At 38.2% G+C, this 25,346-nt stretch overlaps 1 protein-coding gene across 5 annotated transcripts; it reads left to right on the top strand.

The window, feature by feature from the left end:
- The first annotated feature begins 221 nt into the window (after positions 1 to 221).
- usp2a (ubiquitin specific peptidase 2a) lies at positions 222 to 25,346 on the top strand. Of its 5 annotated transcripts, none has more exons than XM_056263296.1 (14): positions 222 to 442; positions 5,816 to 5,895; positions 9,268 to 9,955; positions 19,226 to 19,276; positions 19,895 to 20,018; positions 20,128 to 20,239; positions 20,605 to 20,715; positions 20,811 to 20,875; positions 21,055 to 21,158; positions 21,257 to 21,337; positions 21,425 to 21,503; positions 21,703 to 21,810; positions 23,220 to 23,340; positions 24,279 to 25,346. In XM_056263296.1, exons 3-14 carry the CDS (start codon positions 9,314 to 9,316, stop codon positions 24,352 to 24,354), a joined length of 1,674 nt encoding a protein of 557 aa, XP_056119271.1. In that variant the 5' UTR covers positions 222 to 442; positions 5,816 to 5,895; positions 9,268 to 9,313; the 3' UTR covers positions 24,355 to 25,346. The 5 variants fall into 5 exon arrangements, with proteins under 5 accessions (XP_056119271.1, XP_056119272.1, XP_056119270.1 ...); XM_056263297.1 differs by lacking the exon at positions 222 to 442 and adding an exon at positions 5,294 to 5,398 and having other exon boundaries at positions 21,260 to 21,337; XM_056263295.1 differs by lacking the exon at positions 222 to 442 and adding an exon at positions 5,294 to 5,398.

Genomic DNA, 25,346 nt, shown 5'->3' with positions numbered 1-25,346 from the left:
ATGCAGGTTTAGAACAACATGAGGGTGAGTAAATGATGACATTTTCATTTTTGTTTGAACTACATTTAAATTGGACCAAGCACTATTACCACCACCACTAATCTCAAAAGTGTTTATTCCCGTCGCCATGGTGACTGTGTGGGCGGCGGCATTGAGTTGACGTTCGAGAGCTGGACTCACCAATCAGCTGAAAGAAAAGCTAGCCGACGTCACCGTTAAAGTGAGAGACCGTTTTTTGACTAGAAGTCAAGAGCTTGTAATATTACAAGAACAGAAACAACTAAAATGTCTCAGATATTATTTGTACTGTCTTGAAGAGCATAAGTGAACTATCGTGTATCGGTTGGAAGAGTTCAAAGTGGCTTGCGTGGAGGGCTCACTTACTGTGGGCTTTCCCTTGAAGGAGCGGGTAGGGGAGAGGAGGATGGTCTCGCTCACTCCGGTGAGTAATGCATGAATGCTCGCAATGCACATTCTTGCTTTGCCGTCCCCACTAATTTACTCGCACGATTCGGAAGCTTCCAGACGTTTCACTAATTACATAATTCGGCCGGCGAGTTGTGTTGCGTATAAATTAATGAAATTACACTGTTCTGCAGTGGTAAATTGCGAGTTCGGTCTTTATTTCTCCAGACCCAGTCCCGCAGATTTAATGTATTCATAATATGAATGCAAAGTATTTTTTTGTGTCTTAGATAAATGTCATAAACATGAAGGATTGTGTATGTCAGTCGGGTTCATTCTCTCTCTCTTCTTTTTAAGAAAATATAAATATACACTTGACATTTATTCCAAGTGCTCATGTAATGCTTTCGTATCGAGTACAGTATGTTACTTGGTGAAGTTTCGTGATGTAACGTTGCACACTGCAGCCATCAGCGCGCACTCAATCACGTGACACGCTGCTCTAGTACGAGAGACTGTGTGTAACATTTTGTTATTGTAACTCGGTGTTTCCTCAAACCTTGATTTTCCTTTATTTGTTTATTTGATATTCCTGATTGAATTTGTTTATACATCTAAAACTTATTAATAAACGGTGTAAATTAGTATCAGAATTAGGGCTGGGCGATGGAGCAAAAAATATATCTCGATATATGTTGCTATATCTCGATATTCGATATATATCTCGATATCTTTACAGGAAAATGGATGTGAATACAACTCAAAATATAGGCCTACAATCAATAGAAAATTAATTTTCCATAACAGAATGTAACCAAATGAGAAAAATTAAACACAGGGCCTGAATTTCGTCATCATTATTAATCACGTGATTCATATACAGAAACTGAATAAAGTAATCAAATGGAAAATAACACTGAGTAGTATTTTAGTCCTGAATAAATTAAATACATTGGTTATTAATCCTGATTCCTTTAACTTAAAGCTATCTTTTGTTGTATTGACAACAAAATGAATGACACACATATGTCTGCCGTCACTTTAAGAGGTAGTGCACGGATCCTGTGTTCATTATACTGGCATGCGTTTTATGCTTATTAAAGACAAAACCGACTATGTTTAGAGTATACTCACGACGAACGAAATTGACAATTTTGCGTGTTAAAGCAATATAATCCGCGAAAAATAACTTTTGTTACCGGCCAGCTGTTCTTAAGGCGGATTTTCTATGAATGTGCGCATAGAAATATTAATCTCTCAGAGAGCGCGCGAGCACTGATTAGTTTAAAATCGCTTGAATGTTTAAACTGGTAAGACTTAAAAAGACGTGCAAATGGTAAACTTCAGTCACGATGCACTGCTGGCCCGATTGTGCGAGTGAATATCCATCATGTCCCGACTCCTAAACGCGAGTGTGTTTTATCGCCGCAGCTCTTGATGCTTGCCTTGCACAACACATTAGACGAGAAAGAAGCGGCACCGCTGAACACTCACTGTTTGTGAAATTGCGTCTGGCAGATAGTTGTTAAAAGAATGATTTGATTTTATAATCTGTGTGGATTACGATTGCGGGAATTTCCCGCATTATAAATGGGAGACCTGCGGGAATGATTAGAATTATGCGCAATACCCGCGCCGAAATTCGAGCCCTGCAATAGTTTAAAACAAGACGTTTGTAGTAGCCTTCTGATTACTGGAGTCCATTAATCGAACTTCCATGCCTCTTATATAGTAATTATATATTGTAGTATGCAGAGGTGGGAGTAAGTCACACATGTGCAAGTCACAAGCAAGTCTCAAGTCTTAATCTTCGAGTCTCAAGCAAGTCCAAGTCAATTTTTTATAAAAGCAAGCAAGTCAAGTCAAGTCACTGCCTTATGTCAAGCAAGTCAAGTCAAGTCGTAGCTTGGGTCACAAGTCACTGGCAAGTCATACAAACGTTTGATGATTTCACTGAATTTATATATTAAAATAAGTTAAAACTACATAAGTTGTGGACTATGGCTTTATTTGCAACATATTTTTTTTAAATATGCATTTCCACATACAGCTGAGTGGTTACTACAATAAAAATCTAAAAAATAAAAAATAAATACAATTTCAAACTACATAGCCTAAAATGTAAATGTAACTGAAATTAGGCCAACATTAGAGCATGAGAAAATAAATATGCCTAAACATTGCAGAAGACCATTAAAAGGTATTAAACAATTCACAATTCAAGTATAATGGTTCCTATGCCCCCAAATGGCATTCTTCAAACTGGGATCCCCTTTATATAAGTTATATAACAGCCGTTGGCATTTAGCATTATGAAGTTAAAACCGCCAATAGGTGGCGCCAAATCACCGTCTTAATGTACGAGTCATAGAAACAGTCAACTGATTTGTTCAAAATGACAGATTCGTTCTGGAACTAAGCAACTAGGTCACTGAATCACAAATACGCATAACTCTTTCTGTGGCTTGTTTGGAACTATTGTCATTGGAGAAATAGAGCAAAAACAGAAAATATTTGGAATATTATGTCTAAAATGTCACATCACAATATTCACTCTTTGTTTACTGAACTGTTTTATAAAATCATCACATTTGCAATCGCGCCAATAATCTGGAAATATTTTTTTTATATATGTTATAATTATGAAAATAACTCATACTAGGGCCATTTTTCCACCACATTTTGAATTTTGGGTGCATATTAATTCTGCTAGCATTTTTTGCCACCAACCCCCTGATAACATTAAGAGAAACATAAACGACAAAACTAACAGTTTTCTATATTGTTTTTCGTCATTGGAAAGAACAACATTTTTGGCTTTAAAGCATGATTTAAAAAGAAATGTGGCAAATGTTATACAAAACATATACCATCATTAATTATCATTTGAATATTGACAACATTAAGCTACATTTGAAAACATAATTGTGTATAAAGGCATGCTGTTTTGACCAATATTATTCTCTCTAGATTTAAAGATAGTCAAATTAACTATAACAAACAGGTTAAACAAGCCATAGCTTACTTTTAGACGTGGTGAATGAAGTTCGACTGTTCGAGGTTGTGATGGTCGTCCGATATCCCTTGCCAGTTATTATGTGTACAACAAATCTTCTTGCATGAATATGGTCATTTTCTAGTGTTTATATCCAAAAAGAAACGATGCTGGCAGGGAGATGTTTTGTATTTAGCGCGCTCACCGCGATGTAGGCTATTTCTGGGCTTGTGCAGCGTCACGCAATCGCGCAGAATCTGATGACTGACGTCAATGGTTCCGTTGCTTTCATTTTGTTTATCAATGGATGTTGCGATGATTTGCGATGAAAAATGTATATCAAGTCATTCTCGAGTCATACAGTTCAAGTCAAGTCAAGTCTCAAGTCATTGGATCTCAAGTCAAAGTCAAGTCGAGTCATTTTCTTAATTTAGTCAAGCAAGTCTCAAGTCCTTAAATTTGCGACTCGAGTCTGACTCGAGTCAAGTCATGTGACTCGAGTCCCCCATCTCTGGTAGTATGTAGGCTACCAGTTTACTAATGCAATTAATGCTCACACTCGGTTTCTCTCGTGCTCTGTCGCTCGCGCGCAGACACACTCGGAGTTCTGTAGCCTCCGGGCTGGTTGCGGATGAGACAATTGTTGAATGAGACAACACGCGAGGTGAGGGGGAACAAAAGCAAGGAGGCGGGGGCGAGCACAGCACAGAGAAGGCAAACAAGCAAAGTGGCGAAATCAGGATTAAATATAAACAATATATCGATATATACGATATGTCAAAATCCATATCGTGTTTAAAAAATATCTCGATATATTTTAAATATCGAGATATCGCCCACCCCTAATCAGAATTAGTTACAACTTACCTACCACACAGCCAGGAGTAGTATAAAAACCACCAACGTTTTAATATTTTTCTGTGAATTAACTTCTTCAAAATCCTGCTGTTTTTTTTTTGTTGTTTTTTTGTAAACATAGGACTGAACAAAGATTAAACAAAAAGGGATAGTTAAATATGCTGACATTTACCACAATTATGAGATTATAAATCCTTAATATTTTTCACCCAGATACGGAGGTTAAACTGATGTGTTACAGCTCATTACTCCCGATCTCCCTCATTAAACTCCATGTTAGATTTGTTCAAAACCACAATCTCAACAGTATTTTTTTCTTAACTAGTAGCCTGAATGATAATTGATGAGTTACATAAGCTATCAAACCTAAGTATGCTTGTTTCAGTAGTGTTACATTAAGTCATGGGTGTGGGTGGTTACTTTTGAAGGTTACAATCTCCCATAATTACTGAACTATTAAACTCTCCCATCATTACTTAACTCTTACACTCCCATCCCATATTTATCCTGACTGGCTTTTCTTGACCTTTGTCATGTCATTTACTTGTGTTATTACTGAGGTAGCCTATTAAGCCCTGTTAAACAAGACATAGACATCAAAAACTCAAGATGTAACTTTAGCCTACCTGTTTCTTAGTGCTGTATCTAATTTAAGTATCAAGATAAAGATGTAGCATTTTTAATTTAATATAACTATAGAAATACAAGATAAAACTAAAATATATGAAGAAACAAAACAATTTAACTATTTTATATAAAATGTTGTTTACTTATTTTTATATGGATATAACCATTTAATTATATACTTATTATAAAAATGTGAAAAATCTTTAATGAAATAATTCTTTGAAATAATTTATTATGTTTATATAAATGCATTTTAACTATATGTAATTATTATAATAATATTGTAAAACCAGTCTTGGCCATAAAAAGTCTTAATGTGATTCCTTTGAGTACAAATTGGAATGCAGGAGTGTTGAATGACCCACGGAGGTCATAGGCAATCGCTATATTTACCAGCTCAGTAATATGATCTCTAGCATTCTGGATTACTGTACTCATGCGATCCGTCCCTGGTCCTCTCACTCTGGGGCTACAGCCTTTAAAGCAACACACTGTCCATGGAAAATGCTGCCGGTGAGCCTCTTCTCCAATATACTTGCTCTTTTCTTTTACTTTAAGCTGTTTTGACTGGTATCCAATGCTATGAGGTCTGCGGGGGAGAGCGCATGACATTCTCAAGTCATCATTTTATTATGTTCTCTATTGTTAGCCGTAACCAGAATCTGGATTGTAATGGAAATCTGGCATTTTAAACTGATGCCTGGAAATTCTGAATGTTAGTTAACTTAGTTTTAAAAGATGCTCTCATAAGTGGTTTATTTACTTAGGAAAGATTTTAAATTTCTTGTGTCCAATACGCTTTATATAGGCCTATTTCATTAATATTTGTCTAGTGCTGCTATTTCATTAATATGTTTAATTAGTATGTTGTCTTGGCCAAATATTTCTAAACTCTTCTCTGTATTATAATAAAATTTTTTGTCTCTTTAGGTTTGAGCAGTGAATAATGGAATAATGAACAGCCACCTCTGTTTTTCCGTCCGCTAGAACCGAGAACGGCTCTACTTACAGTAGGTACCCCTGAACCTAACACCCACCTGCTAGTGGAGCGCACTCTGCACACATGATACCGAAAGAGAGCCGTGGCACTTAAAAACAACATTCAGGGTTGCAGTTTGTCTGGTGATTTTTAGGATGTGTTAATCCAATCCAAGTTATTGGGCTCATCCTTTGAAACAGGCGTTAATCCCCATGTCATCAATTTCATCATCTCCTTTTCATTGACAGTGGCCCTAATGTCAGTCTGTTCCAAAATCTGTGTTCCACATTCTTAATTCAGGTTGTCTACGTTTACTGTAAATGATTTAAAAACCTAAAATGATTTGTTTAAATTTGTAGTCTAATCTTTCCAGAATGGATAAGCTTTAAAAACCCATGCTGGGCCTGTACACGTTTGATAGCTGCGGATATAAAAGGTCGATTTTGTGTTTGGTCTGGCAGACTGAGTATTGTTGAGGGGCGAGTCTTGCCAGATTGCGTTTTGGTCAAGTGGTGGGGGTGGGTTGGGGCGATGAGGGCTGAGGCGTCAGTTTGGTCACTGAGCTCTTATCTGCTCACATTTCAGGGTAAATATAGCTGTACCCAAGACTTTGCCTCAAGTCTTTATCATATTGTTTATGTTCCTAACAAAAACACCTGCACGAGTTTCTAAATTACTGAAGTATGAATGATATTATGTCACAATTAATAGAAATAAAGTCACAATGACCTTTTTATTTTTTTACTCTGAGGTAGAAACTGGCTTTCATTGCTTTCCAATTGTGGAAGAGCTAAAAGTAGGTAATCTGACGTGTTTAATGTGAATGTTAAGGAGCAGTGGTGTTGTGCATGTAATGACAGCACATCTATCAGCGTGAATGCAAGTGTGGATGTCTGTCAGGCATCACAGGCTGAAAATTCCCCACCTGTCACATGTTCCCAGTCAGAGACACTCCCACAGCTTAGACACTGACCACTGACTAAACCCCCATTTCACAATGGACTTGACTTCCTTCATGCTGATCCAGTGGTCTCTGGGAAATGTAAGTATTGTAATACTACAAAAAAAAAAAAACGTATTCTACTAAACAGATTGTATAATTCTGTTAAGAATATTTCTTTATTATGACAGTTTCTTTATTTGTAATTCATTTCTCATTGCAAATATTTCTGATGACAGGCAACAGAGCCTGCTTCTATGAATTCGCTAAATACAGTAGCTGAAGCGTATTTATATTTATTGAGTGACAAAATATTGTCAGTAAGATTTTTTTCTGAGAAATTAATACTTTTATTTAGCAATGATGCATTAAACTGGTCAAAAGTGGCAGTAAAGACTTATATTCAGGAAGAATTGGTTTTTATTTCAAATAAATGCTGTTATTTTGAACTTTCTATTTCGTGAAACCTGTGAAGAAGATGCCTATGGATTAAACTTTTTTCTGTTGTTTTGTAATGATCTCAACACTAAAGGTCTTCTACTATCTCTTTTTAGACTATTTTTTTGTGGTATTACAGCAGTTTGAATATAAAGGAGGTTCCTCAATATATGAATATCCTCATTTTGTAGGGTTCTTGTGGCTATTGTTATTGTAGGCAAAGAAAGGGAACACAATGTGAAAGCAGCGGAAAACTGTCTTAAGTTCCCGTCTGGTAAAAGCATGTTAGCGTCGGTATGCCATGTGCTTTGGACTGCTTCCAGTGTGCTGCCTACCCCAGATCTACGTGTTGAATTATTGATGCATCTGTGAACGCTGTACTCAGAGAAAGAGAGAGAGAGAGAGTGCTCAGAGAGACAGATTAAAGAAATAAGAGCCATCTCTCTGAACCCAACACGGATCAACAACACGAGATACTTTTATTTATTCAGACGCTGCACTGCCTTGTGAACAAGAGCCCGTCTCTCCACAAGAACAAACTGTGCCATCTTAAAGGGATATTTCACCCAAGAACGAAAATTCGGTCATCATTTACTCACCCTATTGTTGTTCCAAGCCTGTATGAATTTCTTTCTTCTGCTGAACACAAAATAATATATTTTGAAGAATGTCTGTAACGTCCATAGTACTTTAGTACTATGGGAGTCAATGGAGCCCATTAACTGTACTTTCTACCCTTCAGAAGAAAGAAATTCATACAGGTTTGGAGCAACTTGAGGGTGAGTAAATTATGACAGAATTTTCATTTTTGGGTGAACTATCCCTTTAACACACATGGCCTGGCTCTGGGAGCTCTCGTTTCATTCAAACAGCGGGGTCTTCAGTGCTCCACTCGGGCTGTAGCACCAAACCAGGCCTCTATGAAAACAATGGCACTCATTTTGTTCCGCAGCTTCATTCAGGGTCCTGTGCTAGCAGCGAAGCCCCATAGGTTGTGTAATACGTACCCCTCGCAGTGTGTGCTGTGTTTAGACAAGAGTCACATGCTGCTATTCATCGAATACGTTTTCAGGATCAAGCGCACAGAACACAAGAGACCTCAGGGAATGACACATAGTCATTCAAAATTCATAACAGGTCGTGTTTATATTCTACCATTTTTGACTAAAATTGCCAAACTGAAGAGAGACGCTCTTCTCCTAAGGCTGAAGTACACACGTAATGAAACTGCCACTAAAAGTGAGTTCAAAGAGATTTTGAAGAATTTTGAAACTTGTTGTATACGCTCAAATGATTAATGTCTCGTCAGTCAGTGTAGATGTCAGATGGTGCCACTTCGACAAGTGTATGAACTTCTTTTACTTTCACATAGAATACACATAAAAATAACTTTTATTTATACATAGCAGATATGAATGCACAATATACAGTATCTGTGCCATTTTGGGTCGATTATAGAGGTTTTTTTTTATTTATCGTATCGGCTGGTATTGGATTTTAAATTGTGCATGCTAATAATTTCCCCTGTTTTTAATAACACTAATAATTTAATAACACTGTTAATATAATCTCTAAACGAATACTTATTTTTCATACAGTATATTATAATGTTGTGATGTCCAAATTCAAAACAATTGATTTTAGCTTTTAGTGTATTTACGTGTTTATTAGATGAAGGCAGATCTGAATGTGAGCTTGCAGTCGATTTATGAAAGGGAAAGTGTTTAGGCTAACTAAATGTTTGGAGAAGTCCAGCATACATCACCAGAGAGAAGTCTGTCATTTCACCACAAGATCGAGTTATGACATTTTGATTAAATATTACAGGGTCAAAAAAAAAAGTAGAAACGTATGCATGGATGAATCGTTCACAATAAGATATCATGTATTTAGAAGATCGATAGGGTGAACTTTTTAACTCAAGCTGAATTTAACATGAAAATAATGATGGGTTTATCTGTATTGGCCAGAGTTTTGCTGAAAAAGCCACACATTTTCTTATTCCACTTCTCCTTTTGTTCACAGATTCCATGCGGCCTGAAATCGCTTCACCTCCGGCTGAGCTCCCAGCATGTCTCGTGTCTCCTCTACGGCGAAGCGCTATGCCGGCTCTTCTTATACCAATCACTACAGCTCATATGGCTCCTCCTTGACCCCGTCTCTGAGCTCCTACGAGAGGGACAAGCTGCCCTACAAGAGCTCCTCCTCAGGCTACTCCTCCAGCTACCTGAGCTCAAGCGCCAGCCGCTCCCGCAACTACAGCTCATCGTCCGAGCCGGACCGGGGTCGGCCTATCCCTCGCACAGATTTGCTGGCCGGCCGGCGCAGTGAGAGCCTGAGCCGCACGCCGGCAAAGGGCTATGGCTCAGGCCTTAATGGGGGCTCAGGATACAGCAGCTACAGCTACTCTCCGGCCTCCACCAGCTACCTCTCCACCTCACCCGTGTCCTCCAGCATCTCGCTCAGTCGCAGGAAGTCGGTGAGTCAGAGCGATTTGACGCACGATCTGTCAGCTCTGAGCCTCAGCGAGACCTCCAGCAGCAGTGGCCTGAAGCAGTCCTACCGGAGCCGAGGCACTGACGCATCTGACTCCTACAGCAGCGCTCGCTCCAGCTATGGCCTCTCGCGGAGCTCCACGCAGGATGCTCTTGGCAGCAGCGGCCTGAAGAGCAGCAGCTATCGCAGCTATCGCTCCACGTCACCAGTCAGAGAGGTAAGAGCATGTTGCAAAATTCTTGCCAAAACGTTTTGTTTTTTTATATATATACATTTCCATAACATGCTAATGTTAGGCTTGCGTTTTTCAAGTCTAGTGTAACACAAGAGCCCTTTCTCTCAGAGAGTTTGTGCTGAAAGGCTTCAAAACTAAGGAATGTGAAGCATTCAGCTGTGTTTCAAGTGTCTCTTGTCATATAAGTGAAAACATCTTAGGAAGCTGCAGATAGAATTATTGATGTTGTTACATATATTTGGAATAGCATACTGCCATAAAACACTTACTACTAGTGTTTAGTGTGTTTACTGTGATTTGGCCCAAATTGTTAAAGTGAGAGGGAATGTGAAGGCCAAGTATGGGACCCCTTACTTGGAATTTGTCCTCTGCATTTAACCTATCCAAATTAGTGCACACACATTAGGAGTGGCGAGTAGTGAACACACACACTGCAAAGCATGGACTCACACACACCCGAGGCATTTCCTGCTGGTATTGAGACTCGAACCTGCAACCTTCGGGTTACCAGTCTGACTCTCTAAACATTACAGGGCATGTTATTCTGAACATAACCTATGCTGCTGAATTTATTCAACCCTGCTGGATTAATAGATCTTCTAAAGATGAATTGAGTTGTCTGCTTACATTATGCCATGCTAATAAGGCGCTTTGGAATACACTCTGTGGCTATTCTTTTAAATGAATTGCTGTTTATGTCATTCATTTAGCTACTTCTCAACTAGGGAGTCCAGGGCTGAGCAGTAATGTCTATCTGACTTTTTAAAATGATTAATCTCTAGACTACATTAGTTTACACATGAGAGTTTCAGAAACTAATCAGCTCAACAAGTGCAAGTCTGAATGCTTTTGTCAACTCGATTTAATTTCCGCACTAATGCTTCAGATACCTGGCCATTTATGCCTTGTTACTCCAGGCTATTGTGGACTAATGCAAGAATTGGAGGATATGCTCTATGATACTTTCAGTGCTTCCCTAAAGTGTTCAAGACAGCCAGACTATCACCAAGCAGACCATTATTTATTACTGTTGTAAAGGAGGAAAATATTTGTTTTTTGCTATTTTTCAGTGGTGGTAAGTAATGAAGTAAAAATACTTAAAAATGAAGTAAGTATTTTTTTCGGGGATCTGTACTTTACTTGAGTATGTGTTATTTTTTCATCTACTTTCACTTTTACTCCACTACAATTTTAAAGACAAAGTTTACTTTTTACTCCGATACATTTCCCCATGACCGCTCCAAGTATTTATTACACTGGCTTTCCAAACCAATGAAAAACTTGTTTTTCTTTTGAAAAAAATGAACGCGCAAGCTCTTTGCCAGCATACGCTCACATAGCAGTCAGTTCGCCATTGACCGCAGAAACCGGTGAAGGTGCAGCTCTCGCTGCCAGCAATGATCCCAAGATTTCCGACAGGGATCACTCATGTCCATATATCAATGATATGTTCGAATTCACTGAAGTCAAGGGAGATTAATATCGGCTGAAATGTCGTCTTTGCCTGCCACGGGTGAATTAAATTTCAGCATTCAAAACTTCACCCTCAAATCTGAGAAAACATATTGAGGTGAGTTGACGTTAAAGCAACACTAAAGAAGATTTTTTACCTTAAAATAATGTTTCCAAAATCGTTTGAGCGGTTCATCAAGTCGTAACAGGCTGAAAGGCACTTCTGCCTTCGCTTTGTGGTCCTATATCTGCTAGAACCACACTATATAAGTTTGCCAGATCGGGTCGCGTTTCTGTAGTTCGAATGAGACATAAGAAAACTACAAATCTGACTTGCTTTACGGCAAGCGTTACAATTGGACCAAAGAGTATAGAAGTACCAAGAGGCGAAACTCAATAGTTTTTACTTCTAAACTCTTTGATTGGACATCATTCACTCTAAAGCCGGTGCTGGATAAACAGTGGATAAGCAGCGAGCATGCGTGCGACAGTAGGCTGCGGTAGGCTAAATTATTTACGACAGCGGTAACGGACAATGCCGCTTCTAACCTGTAGGGCGACCGCAGAGGAAAAGTTCTTTAGTGTTGCTTTAATGTTACTATTGAAGTGATTTCATATTGAAACGTGCCTTGTAAACTAGCTAACACATTCTTAATTGCAGTATCTAATCTTATCATTTGTTCAAACAAAACATTGCATATCACTCCCAAAACAATTGATCTGCTTAATTATTGATATTTACAGTTAATTTGAATATTTACTTTTTAATTTCGGTACTTAAGTACGTTTTAAATCGGATACTTTTGTACTTTTACTCAAGTGATGTTTGAATGGAGGATTTTCTACTTTTACTGGAGTAATTTTTTTATTTAGGTATATATACTTTTACTCGAGCATAACTTTTGAGTACTTTTACCACCCCTGCTATTTTTGAATGGTAGGATATAGGATGAAAAGGCTTTAGATTTAAAGTGGTGCATTCTCAGTGTTGCCACAAGAGGTGCTATAATGAGCATTGGTGTAAACTGTCTTCTTTTATGGTCTGTGTTATTCTTGCAGATCTTGCAAAATACTGCATTTTAACAGTTGGCTGAGAAATTAATTGTACCTCCACCCTGGTCCATAAATCTATCTGTCTGTAAGGTCATAACACCTTTAGACTTTTTAAACTTTTTTTTTTAACCTTCTTGATAAAAATAAAATACACTTATTGTGGTTAGATGAATTTGAGCTTCAGCTTTGTCTACTTAAATTAAAATTTTAATTTCAATCCTAGTTCCTGTTTGCTACTTCAGTTCAAATTCAAAACTCTTATTCAGTAATTCAATTTTTTTAACGTATTGTTTATTTAGGTTTATTATTATTGTAACACATCCGATGTAGTGGCACAGACATCTGAAGGTAATTGTATCAGCCTTGAGTACTAATGTTTGTAACCACCACAGTAATTCAAGAACACACGATAGGCATACAGGATTGCACACTTATCATCGGTGTATTTATCCAGGTTTATTCAAAGTATTTTTACTGACCAAATCAGTGTCAGGAAGAACACAATCTGCAGTGGGTTTACGATTGGCCCCGTCTCCGTGTGTCATTAACCTTATCTTCTTCTGGTCTCCCAGCCGATGGTAGGTTAGTGTTCCTGAGAGTATTTGCATGGCTGGGCCAGCATTAACACAGTTTTCCCCGCCACAATCTGACTCCTTTCATTCAGCGTTTTTATTAATGATGCCAGTTGTTCACAAACAGAGACACTTTTTACTTCTTAAACCCAGGAGTAAACAATTCCTGTCACGTTTTCTACTACGTATTCATTGTGCCAAGATGTTTTATATAACAGGTCTGTTAGTATGTAGGCTGATCCACAACATTAAGTAACCTATTTTTTAAGCGTATTGTGTTCTGAAAACTTTTCACATCTGGTTTGAGGTTTACTCACTGCAGAGTTGAATTTCACTCACTCAGTTTTAATCACCACATGTCCTCTTTTATCATGAGAGCATCCGAAATTTGTGCTGCTGTTTTATAACGGGTCACCTGCTATTTTTAAGGGTCTTCACACATTTCAGCAGTTTGTATTAAATTAAACTTTAGTGGTGCCCTGATGCACATCAAGTATTTTGGCTGAAAGCCAAGATGTAAATCTGGCACTCATTCAAAGTGTCCAATTACACATTTCAAGAAATGCATTAATCCATCCGGTTGCCTTTACCTTTTCACCCTTGTGGTGTTCTGTAGCGTATCGAGGAAATGTTGCTGTCTTTGCTGTTTGTTGTGTATACACTTAGTCATAAGACTGGAAGGGACAGAGTGATCCTTCTCCCTCTCTGAAATGGCACTTCAGTAGCAAATCACCTAACTTCCTGTTTCTATATAAACAGATTTAACACGCTCAGCATTCTGTGGGTTTCTTTACTATTAAATCCGCTTCGGTGAAATATGGCATGATTAAAACAGATAAAGATAAAAGATACATTTTTGCGTCATAAAAAATGGATTTACTAAATAACATAGCACGCAAAGTAAGATTGTATGTGTCTTCGTGACATGCAACTGCATGAGTTTGTCCAAAAGGACTATGAGATGCATGTAGTGTGGCCTTCAAAGGTGACCTTGTTCTTATTTAGGTAACTTTCATGCTACATTACATGCAGTTAAAGTGTTTTTGCCGTATCTAGAACTGGGCTGCAGCTGATGACATTTGACCGACCACCTCATAAGAGCATAATGGCCTCAGTCTGGTGTTCTCTTTTGGGGTTTAGTGTGTTTCATGCCCTGTTCCAATTTCTCTGCCACTTCTACAGGCAAAGTTTAATGCTTCTCTTTAATACTTTAGTGAGGGCGACTGCTGAGCTGAGTTCAGCAAAGAGCCAAGCTCAAAAGATTAGACATATTGTCCCACTTTTTGTTGCTTTCGCCATTGTTGGTAGTTGTTCTGGTTTAAATCTGATTATGTGTCCTCAGATTGAGAATGTAGCAAATAACCAGTCTTTTTTCCCCCGTCTCTTATCATGTAGCTGTGCATAAAATTGTATGCTATTTACAGCAATTTGTTTTTAGTTTGCATGTCTTATTGGTAAAGTTAAATGATAGTTTAAAGTGATAGTGAATGGCTAATATGTGGAGGTTCGTCTTATACAAAGTAATGACAGCCTGAGCCATACATTAAAGGAATAGTTCTCCCAAAAAATGAAAATTCTGTCATCATTTACTCACCCTCAAGTTGTTCCACCTGTATGAATTATTTTGAAGATATTTGTAGATATATAGATATTTTGAAGAATGTTGGTAACCAGACAGTTGATGGGCCCCATTGGTTTTTTTTATTCCATACTACATAAGTCAACGGGGTCCATCAACTGTTTGGTTACCCATATTTATCAAAATATCTTCTTTTCTGTTCAGCAGAAGAAAGAAATTCATACAGGTTTGGATCAACTTGAGGGTGAGTAAATGACAATTTTAATTTTTGTGTGAACTATTCTTTAATGTAACTAACTTTAATGTTTGTTACAAAAACAAATGGAAAACCTTGATGAAACGTATATGTTTATATGTAAAAAGAATATACATTTTTTGAAGTCGTGTTAGCTTTAATTTAAAGGGGGTAATTCAGAGCCCCACCACCAAACTGCGCACTCTGCCTGAGGTGCAATACAGGAATGTTGAAACCGATTTAGAGTGTTCCGTTTTAGAGCTGTGAAAGGTTGTTTGAAAGAGGTCCTTTTAAAATGAGTAATACGTATTTGACGGACACATGATTATTGTAAATCTAATCTCTAGTGTCAAGTGTGGCGTGTTTAACCCGCTGCCCTCAGTGACGTCGGATTCGCGCATCAAGCTCGTGCGCTGAGCTCGTGTGGGCGGGACTGGCACTAGTGAAAAGAGATGGACCCGCGCGCTGGCTCCAGCCTGCAATCTGACAACTTTAAGTCGAACTCGTCTACTGTGATACATGAAGGAATTGGTCTTTGCATTTGAGCACAACTTTCTCTATTTTTTTTATATTGTGAAAAGCGCGATGCGTTTTATTCGTCCCCATTGCTGCCTCGCACCGCTGTAGAGGTCGTTTCCTGATCAAGTTTCTTACCTGAAGGACTTGTTCTTGTTTGGAAAAGGACACTGGAATATTTGATGCTAGAAAGGCCATAGTGGCGATTTCTTAAAATCGGTGTTTATACACCACAGAAGGATTTTATTGATTATGTCCAGGATGCGACATTCATATACAGTTACAGTACCAGAAGAGCCTCCCGCGACTGCGTTCCCACTTCTAAAACAGGACATGCGGAGGAAAAACTCTACTATGTCCGGCTCCATGCTGGTCTCTACATTCGTTGGGCTTCTGATTAATCATGCCAAGGTATGAATACACGCTTCTTAGGCGTATTACGGCAAGCAGTTTGAACATTTATTCCTTTAAACTCACTAGTATGTATTTTTGTGCTACTAGCATGTATTTTTAGGCCTATTAATTATTTTCACTACTACTTGTTAATAACATACCAGTAACAATTATGTTGTTACCGGTAACTAATAGCATATTTTTGTCATTGAATACTTTCTAACTTTCTTACTAGCATGCATTGCAGTTGTTACTGGTTAACGTACCTACCTATTCCATGTTGACTAGTATCTATTCATTGGGTACTAGTGCTTATTTTAGTTACAGGTATCTAACATACCCACTTAATTGGTATTTGTAAAACGGAAATAGACCATTTGAAAACATATTAGTCATAAGTGAATTGTTGATATCTGAACCACAGGTAGTAGTTGTATATAGTGAACAAATTTTAGGGACTAATTGAAACATACTACCGGTAGTCATTACTGGAATAAGTACTGGTGTCTAACTAGTGAAAAAGTAGTAGTCGTCAGATTACTAGCAATAAAAGTATGCATTAGTTACATAAAAAAAGATGCTAGTTAATTTCAAGGGATAAATGTTAAAGCATGAATGGGGCTTATTGAGGCCCATTGAATAAGCCTTAAAAAGTAGTTCATGGTGTGATGTTATTACTATTGCACTTACCACCATCAGTAAGCTCTAAGTCATTGTAAGGGATCAGTATTGTGACAGGTCACTGCTTATATAATGGTAAATTAATCTTTCTTGGAAAATTGATAAATCAGTCTTATTGATCCTATACATTTTTTTTTTAAAGTTTCAATTAGCTTGCCTTACTGAGTGTAACTAAGCGCACACCAGTATTTCTTTGAAGTGAAGCAATGGCACAATGCAAATCAGCGGCAGCCTGCATGCATCTGATGTACAGTTTGACGCATGAGGCAGTTCAGAATGGCCGTTCATTGTTACGTAATGATCAGAAATCCCATTAGAGCTCACTCCTTCATCCGACAGCGCTCTCAGTCCCACATGCCACCGAGGTCAGTACCGGCCTGGCGTACCGGCTTTGCCGCTGAGCCTCCATTATCTGCCACGTGATTAGTTTTAGCCTCACGGAATGCGCTTTAATTTTCATCAGGACACTTATATATTAAAGGACCCATATATTTAGTGCCTAAAAGTTACATAATAATAGAGCATCTTTTAAATGAATGTTTTTTTTTCCTCCTACACCTGCAATGATTGGACTGACTATTTGTAAAGCCTTATTAAACAGGCACAATAAAACAAACATGATTTCTGCATGATTACGATATGAGAAACATGATTGTACACATGATTCTCTCCATGCACCTTTTGTGAGTCACTTTCCCTGGTCACCCCTTTTTGACCTGGCAGTGTGACATGCATTATGTGATTGTGAAGGACATGGACTACCAGCGGTGTCTTTATCTTATTTATAACAGGAGTGTTTTGTACCAGTATAACACCTAGACACAGCCTCAGGACATGGGACAGAACCCAGTGCTCCCATTCATATTACACACACTTGTTAAAGTCGTGCAGATTCTGTCCTCTACTGTGGTGAACAAATTATGGCAAAGGAGCATGAATATGCTCAGGAAATTCAGGTCTTTGAACATTTGTCGGAGTTAATAGAAAAAAGTGTTTCAAGGAAAACCTCAGCCAACACACAGCTGGGAGATATGTGGAATTCTTAGGCTGGGAGTGTAGGCCAGGAGACAAAGTTGACATAAAACAGAGACAGTATAAACTTTAAACAGTACCTGGCGGGTTCATCTTTAAACCAGCTACCAGAGCACTTCAACTAATATTTATGTGGGTCAATCTATGCTGAAGACTGAAGGCCGTCAGTCTGGACGTTTTATCTGGGCTTTTGCTCCACATTTTCCTTTCACAGTGAGCTGTTATAAAAGCAGGATTAGTCTTCCCTCACCTCTTTAACGGGGAGTACGGTGAACAGAACACCGTGACCCACTTCCACATTCTCGGGCCAAAAGAGAAATAGAGAAAAAAAGTGTTATAGAGGAGGATTTGACATCTAAAATCACTCTGTATCAACAACATAGAAGTCAGAAACCCATATCAAGTAATTATATTATGTTCTAATGCTTCATTAGACGTTGAAATAATAAAACGGTGTAACTAATGCATTGAAGTTCCTTAACCAAAGTTTACAGCTTTGCCTTGCTGGAACAATTTCAATAGGGACTTGACTCTCATATCATTTGGGGTGGTGTTCTTTTAACAGGTTCCTCCAGGGTTTTTCAGGCACTTTTCACACTGCGACCAAGTGTTGTAAACTTATGAGTATGACTCACTATATTAAGAAACAACCGCAAGCTCTTTGGCAACAACAGCAGCATCATCTCATTTAACACAGCAAAGGATGTCTGCTTCACAGTGAATCACAATACCTAAAATAGACCTATTTTGTACAAATGTTCTCTTGACATGCAACAGGACATGTATTCCCCATTTGACGTTCATTTTGACGTCTCAGTTTTATTATAGTATCTGGTTGAATGTTGATATTTGGATGGCCATTTTTTCATGTGGATTTATGGTGCATGTAAAACTCCTGTGAAAAGACGTGGCCATCAGAGATGGCTGCCGGGATGAGTGTTGCCGTGACGATGACAAGTCAGCCAATGAGCGGACAACCCATGTGAAAGGATGCTATTTTTGGCAGTGCTGATATTACTCAGCAGAGTAGGACAAACTGGGCTGGTGAGCCTATTTCTGTGAAATATGTTCAACAAGAATTTTCCATGGAAGCGTGGATTTAGATAATACCCATTTAATGAGTTTGTTAAACATTACTGGTGTGATATTTAACTGTTTGTTCCCCAAATATTGACTCCTGTGCCCTCAGTGGCCAGGACAAATGTGGTCAGTGTGAACATCCTGGCCAGCACCGAGTAAGTTCGTCACAGTTCCAGCACAGGGCGGATCATGTTTCCCCTCCCGTGCTTTGGCACGACAGAAAACAACATAGTGTCAAATTACTTGCTAGTCTGCTTCAGAACTCTAGCACCTCTACCAAAACACAGATTATATGGAAACATGGATCCCCATTTCTTCCTGGAACAATTGAGAAACTTGACTTAAGGTGCAGACATATTCAACGTTGCTTGGCAGAATCTCGAAATCCAGTCATTTTATAGTTTTGCATTATTTAAGTTGGTCAGGCGAATTCGCAACGTTGACCAAATTTTTTTTTTGAAAGTGACTTATGTGCGGTGCTTAGTGCATCACTTCACTAGTGACAAAAGACAATAGACTTTTTGGAAATTTTTTATTATTTTGACTGCACCTAAGAGAGAATAATGTTTCAGTGCATTTTACAGCTTACTTGAAATGTGTAACTGCTGACATCTAGCCTTTAACCTGTGCTAATGTTCCGTCTCCTCTCTGTTTTTCAGAACTCAAAGAGTGCCCAGGGCCTGGTGGGGCTTCGTAATCTGGGAAATACGGTAAGTGTTTTCCCATGTCCTCATTTAGACTTATCTTTTGTCATATAGTATATATAGGCTGCATAAAACACATCAAACATGCTAGAAATAGATAAAAACTGTGAAATCGGGTTGACACAACTAAGTGGCAAGAAGCAGAAATGTTTTCATATCGCTTTCACATTCCTCTGTCTATTTCCATTTGACAAGATTATTTTTAATGATGTCTCTTCGCTCTTGCACTCTCTTAACTTGCTTTTGCCAAGCAACAGTATGTGTACAGTCCAAAAATAAACCCTTACACATTGCAGTCAAGTCTGCTGCTTCTATGAAACTCTAGACTTATGTCACTGGTTTTGTAGCTATTTTTGCTTTTTCTGATTTCTGCTTAGTGAACATGTATGTCTTTTTTGTAGGTTTTTGTAAATATTTTTATGCATTTAAATATATAATGAATTGTCAATTGTCAAAAAACTAACTTCATAAAAAAAGTTGTATCATGCCTAACGTCTATTTAATGCTTAATTTGGGGTCTTTTAAAAATAAATATAGATGTCAATGTCATGTAATTCATTCAATCAATTATCAACCTAATATAAATATTTTTTTCCTCCTTTGTCTCTTTCTTTCCCTCGCTAGTGTTTTATGAACTCCATCCTCCAGTGTCTTAGCAACACACAAAGCCTGCGAGACTATTGTCTTCACAACTCCCACCGTCGAGACCTCAACAACAACAGCCGCACAAACACAGCTCTCATGGAAGGTGAGTGCGCACCGGCACAACGCGGTTCCTGCCGGTCTTACAGCGGCCAATGCTTTTTTTCTTGTAAACCGCAAACCTTACTGAAAGCCTCTCTTTGTCATGACTACAGAGTTTGCCAAGCTGATCCAGACAATGTGGACTTCTTCAAGCAGTGAAGCCGTCAGCCCCTCTGAATTCAAAACACAGATTCAGAGATTCGCCCCCAGATTTGTAGGCTACAAGTAAGTCTTATCTTACATGCGTCTTTTTCTGCTCAAAGTGGAAGCACAGGGTGGTTTTACACAGACAAGCACCACTCACATTTCATTTTTTTTTATATAGAAAATGTAAAATACTTCGATAAATACTATATTAGTTATCTGCCGATTTAATTTATCTGTATCGCTGTTATTTATTCTGTTACAAAATAGCATAGAATTTTTATATTGAATATTTTTCAGTTTTTTGTCCATAACACGAATATATTTGCCTGATTATCAGTAACAATGTAATGTCTTATCAATGTCATGTAGTTCAGTTTATTTATGTTTATCAGTAGCTGGCTGTGGATTTGTAAAGTATTGAGATGTTTATGTAATCTTTCCAGTCAACAGGATGCTCAGGAGTTTCTACGTTTCCTGCTAGACGGCCTGCACAATGAAGTGAACAGAGTCACGGTCCGGCCGCGGGGAAACATAGAAGACTTTGATCACTTGTCGTAAGTGTACTCTCTGTATGAGTGTGGGTAGTTCTTGAATGAACACTGTGTTGTGATCACAATTTTGTAATTTATGTCTTGTTATTTTTCTTTAGTGATGAGGAAAAAGGGAAAAAGATGTGGGCTAAGTACTTAGAGAGAGAAGACAGCAAAATTGTAGGTAAGTGTACACTGTATTAATTATGTACTGTAATAGTATATAAATAATAGTGTATATACATATATATATATAGTTTTAGTTAACAAAAACAACACTGCACTACGCACAGATCAAAGAGCTTTGGGTTATCTATGTGCTCCAATACTAAGCACAATTCTGCCGTGTCTCTGTGTCCTCAGATTTGTTCGTAGGCCAGCTGAAGAGCTCTTTGACCTGCAGTGAATGTGGCTATTGTTCCACTGTGTTCGATCCCTTCTGGGATCTTTCCTTGCCTATCTCCAAGGTCAGTTTATTGAAGTGTACATGCACATTCAGACTTTAAAATGCACACTTTGAAAACTTGGAGAAATGAGTGGGTGTTAATGGAGTTCCTCTGCCTAGAAGGGCTATGGAGAGGTGAGCCTAATGGACTGCATGAGGCTCTTTACTAAAGAAGATGTGCTGGACGGGGACGAGAAGCCGGTAATTTATTTAGTTCATTCCTATCATTTTAATAATGTGGAAATAGATATATACCGAAGCATCTAATTGTTCTATCTTTTCATCCAGACATGTTACAGGTGCAAAGCCAGGAGACGATGCACAAAGAAATTTACCGTTCAGAAGTTTCCTAAAATATTAGTTCTTCGTATCCTTTTCTAATGCAATCTGATCTTAATGTGGTGTCACTGGGATGTCATCGGTGTGTTTGTTGACAGTAAGCACAGATAAGATCGGGACGCTCTGTGTGTGTTCAGGGAATGTGCTGATTGAAGCGTTCTGTGAAAGGTCTCTCTGAGATCAGCAGTGTGCCGAGTCTCTTCTCCTTAACCGCTTCACTTGTTCAGATCTGAAGCGCTTCTCAGAAGCCCGCATCAGAACCAGCAAACTGTCTACTTTTGTCAACTTCCCCATGAAAGACCTGGACCTCAGGGAGTTCGCCTCTGAAAGAAGCAGTGAGTGAAGACACTTCAATCTTAGAGGGAATGTGCTGCGGCACTTGGCATGAAATGAAAATGCACCCTATCTGTTTTCTAAATGCATGTTATAGATCATATTGTGAACAATTAATCTATGCACATGTTTCAAAAAAAAAAAAAAAGGATCTTGACATTTGTTAGTTAAAATACCATAACTGGATCTTCCAGTGAAGTGACTGACTCTCTGATGATGTATGCCGGAAAACTGCCATCATTTAGAGACTGTTTTAAACTAAAACGGGAAACTTTTTATGTGTTTTTGTGCAGTTCATTTACACGACAACAGTGTTTTTGGGGCCTGAAAATGCAAATTTTTGAAAACGTGTTTCAAAGTGCAAGGTTTTGAAACCGATACCATTACTGTCTCCTTGTAAACTACAAAAAGATGAATTTGTGAAAACTGTGACGTATTACTTGTTCAGTCTATAGGCACGTAGTTTTTCTTTAGAAAGTGACATCGCCAACTACTGGCCTGGCATGCAGAATACAGCTGAAGTTCGCTTAAACCCAGCCCTTTCCTACATTCAGATCCACCTCCATCCAATCAACAATCTGTTCTGATAATCCGTTTTACGTGAATGCATGTCACAATACAAAAGAAAAGATCTGTAAATCTGTTGCCTCTTCAGTTCCAGAATGTGATATATCCTGTTGCAGTAGTAAGGTTCTAGTACGTTTCTTTTAAATAAATAATGAATTATACATTATGAATAGTAATAAAAATAAAATAAACATTTATATATATATTGCGCCAATATGTAACTTTTAGAACCATTATTGGTTTACAGGGTTCCCACGGGTCTTTAAAAAGTCTTAAAATGTCTCAAATTCAGTTAGATAAAATGTAAAGTCTTAAATACCTTAAATGGTATAACAGATGTTTTAAATATAATTTGTTACAAGTTTTTTTTATTTTCTTAAATTTGGGGATGAAAAAGCAATAATCACGATATGGCTTTATGTGATTATTAACTTCAAAAGACAGTCATTTCATTAAATAAATGTGAAAAGTTTCAAATGTGAGGTTGTTTTATGTTCTACAGGCTCATGGTTTCAGAGCAGTTCGCAGTCGATGAATACCGCACATATATGCCAAGCGATTTCATTTGATCTACTTTTGATTAATTTTGACAATGTTTACCTTATGGTATTTACATTGTAATATGTTGCATATGGTTGTAAAGTGCATATTTTACGGCCCTCGTCTTTTTGAATGAGCAGCTGGAAGTAGTAAAGCATAGACATAGTCCCGGTGTATTTTTGGCTTGTTTATAGTTACTGCAGTATTTATACATTTCTCTAGATATTATTGGTATTTTGGTTCACAATAAACTGTATCTGGCATTTAATTCCACCCTGACGGTCTATTCATCTTCCTGTTCCAGGTAGTGCAGTGTATAACTTGTATGCAGTGTCCAATCACTCAGGCACGACTATGGGAGGCCACTACACAGCGTACTGTTGCAATCCTGAAAACGGGGAATGGTACACATATAACGACTCCAGGTACTTTCTTTACCTTCACCTCCTGCTCTTTCTTATCCTGTTGCATAACTGTAGAGTACCAGGTAGATTTCCCAAAGGTACATAACACGCGTTAGCTTTCAGAGAAATGATCCTCATGGTTATAGCATGTCAGCAGAGTTCCATTCCACCTTCTAGCTTCCATTATTTTCCTGTATCCCATCCTCCTCCTTCACCTCCCTCCCACACACTCTTCCTTAAAAAGTGACGAATCTCACACGCACGTCTTCTTTCTATTATATTGACCAGGCTGAAAAATTGGCTGATAATTGGCCATTTTATTTCTAAAATGTAAGGTGGTAATACAGGGTTCCCACAGGTCTTTAAAATGGCTTAAAATGTCACACACACACACACACACACACATATATATATTTATGTATTCATTTATCTTATATTATTATTATTAAATAATAATTTACTAAAATCTTTATAATAAAAAAATAATATAATCTAAATCTAATATATAGGACATCATACTCAAAGAGGGGGAAAAAAGACCAACATTTTATTCAAAGGCCCAAACCGAGCAAAAATAAGCAAAACAATGGAATAGAATGAGGATTTCAAGATGTACAAATAAACGCTCCTCAAAAGCCTGAGGTATCATATTTGATACTCACATTTTAACATGATAAAAAAAAGATGTTTGGATTATCCAGTAAACCGAAGTCTCTTCAGTCCAGCAAGTGTTAAAATATTACTAAAATAAAAATCAGTGAAGATTTCAAAGTAAAAAGGACACGTGTAACAGCCTGAAGGACATGTTTAGATTATGCGATACTTTAGAGGCCTTAGAAATGTGCATTTCAAAATATGATACAGTAGGTTATATATGGTTAAATATTTGATTTTGAATCTCAGATCTTCAATAAAAAATTGATTGTCAACTAAATAAGAGTGTCAATTTCTTCTTCCAGAGTCACGCCAATGTCAACCAGCCAAGTTCGCAGTAGCGACGCCTATGTGTTGTTCTACGAGCGAGCTGGACTCTGAGGACGGACTGTGGACAGAGAAGCCCCTTGGGCTGAAGACACTACACAAATGCTGCTTCCTCTGGCCCATAATGCAGAATGAACATCGCTTTCTGCTGGCCATCGGGAGAAGCGCACACAATGCCCTCTCACACTCCACCATTGTGTTAAAGAGGTCCTCACGCCTCTGTGTGTTTGTGTGCGAGTGTCAGGGCGGCTCGTCATCAGGCAATAACCCAAGTGGCTCCGACTCAGACGTCTCTCTATGCACTGCAACCAAACTCTCATCCCAATGCGCCTTCCTCTTGATTAAGAACGCCTCAATACAAAAAACTTTTTCACTTGATATTTGTGTTGAAATTTTCTTCATGCTTTTTTAAGTATTTGTCCACCCCGTTAACCTGGGAGATAAACCGGATTGAGGCGCCCCCTAGTGGGCTGCCGAGGAGTTACAGAAGTGCGCTGTTCAGGCCTGTTACAGTACATATGGTTCTTTCCATCACCTATTCCGTTCACCGCCACCCATCATCTTTTCTGTGTATGCTTTGTTCTCTCCTCCACTCTCTCTTTCTTCTCAACTTCCTGAAGGAGTCACGGGAGTTTGTTGCGAAAGTCTGTGGTGGTGAGAGAACGGCGTGTGCCGTGACTTTTATTCAGTGTGGCTGCTACTGATCTTTGAAATGCTGTGAATGGAAATGAGGATGGGAGGAGAAATGATGCTGACAGTATATGGATCCTTGATCTCATGCCATTTGAACAACATGGAAAGAATGTTTTGCAAAAGAAAATCTGTATATTTTTATAAATGATGCAAATAGAGAATGTACTATAAACAGTGGTGCTGAAAATGACCCATTACTGTTGTCAGTTAATTTAACAGAGGTAAGAGAACAGCATCTATTTATGCTTACAGGTCAGGAAATAATGTGATACGAGTCACACTGTGGCAGTCAAAGTATAAATATACATATATATATGTATGAATAAATTTTAGAAGAATGAACTGTTACAATC

This window comes from Rhinichthys klamathensis, unplaced genomic scaffold (assembly GCF_029890125.1).
Source record: "Rhinichthys klamathensis goyatoka isolate OS25496 unplaced genomic scaffold, OSU_Roscu_1.1 h1tg000206l_1, whole genome shotgun sequence".
NCBI lineage: Eukaryota > Metazoa > Chordata > Actinopteri > Cypriniformes > Leuciscidae > Rhinichthys > Rhinichthys klamathensis.
The sequence above is the reverse complement of the archived record's forward strand: the minus strand, read 5'-3'. Positions and strand labels throughout refer to the sequence as shown.

Excerpts from the sequence above, each read along its gene's own strand:
- usp2a (XM_056263296.1), top strand. The coding sequence starts at position 9,314 with ATGTCTCGTGTCTCCTCTACGGCGAAGCGCTATGCCGGCTCTTCTTAT. Across the intron at positions 20,716-20,810 it reads GAAGACTTTGATCACTTGTC|TGATGAGGAAAAAGGGAAAA; the intron begins GTAAGTGTACTC and ends ATTTTTCTTTAG. Across the intron at positions 20,876-21,054 it reads AGAAGACAGCAAAATTGTAG|ATTTGTTCGTAGGCCAGCTG; the intron begins GTAAGTGTACAC and ends CTGTGTCCTCAG.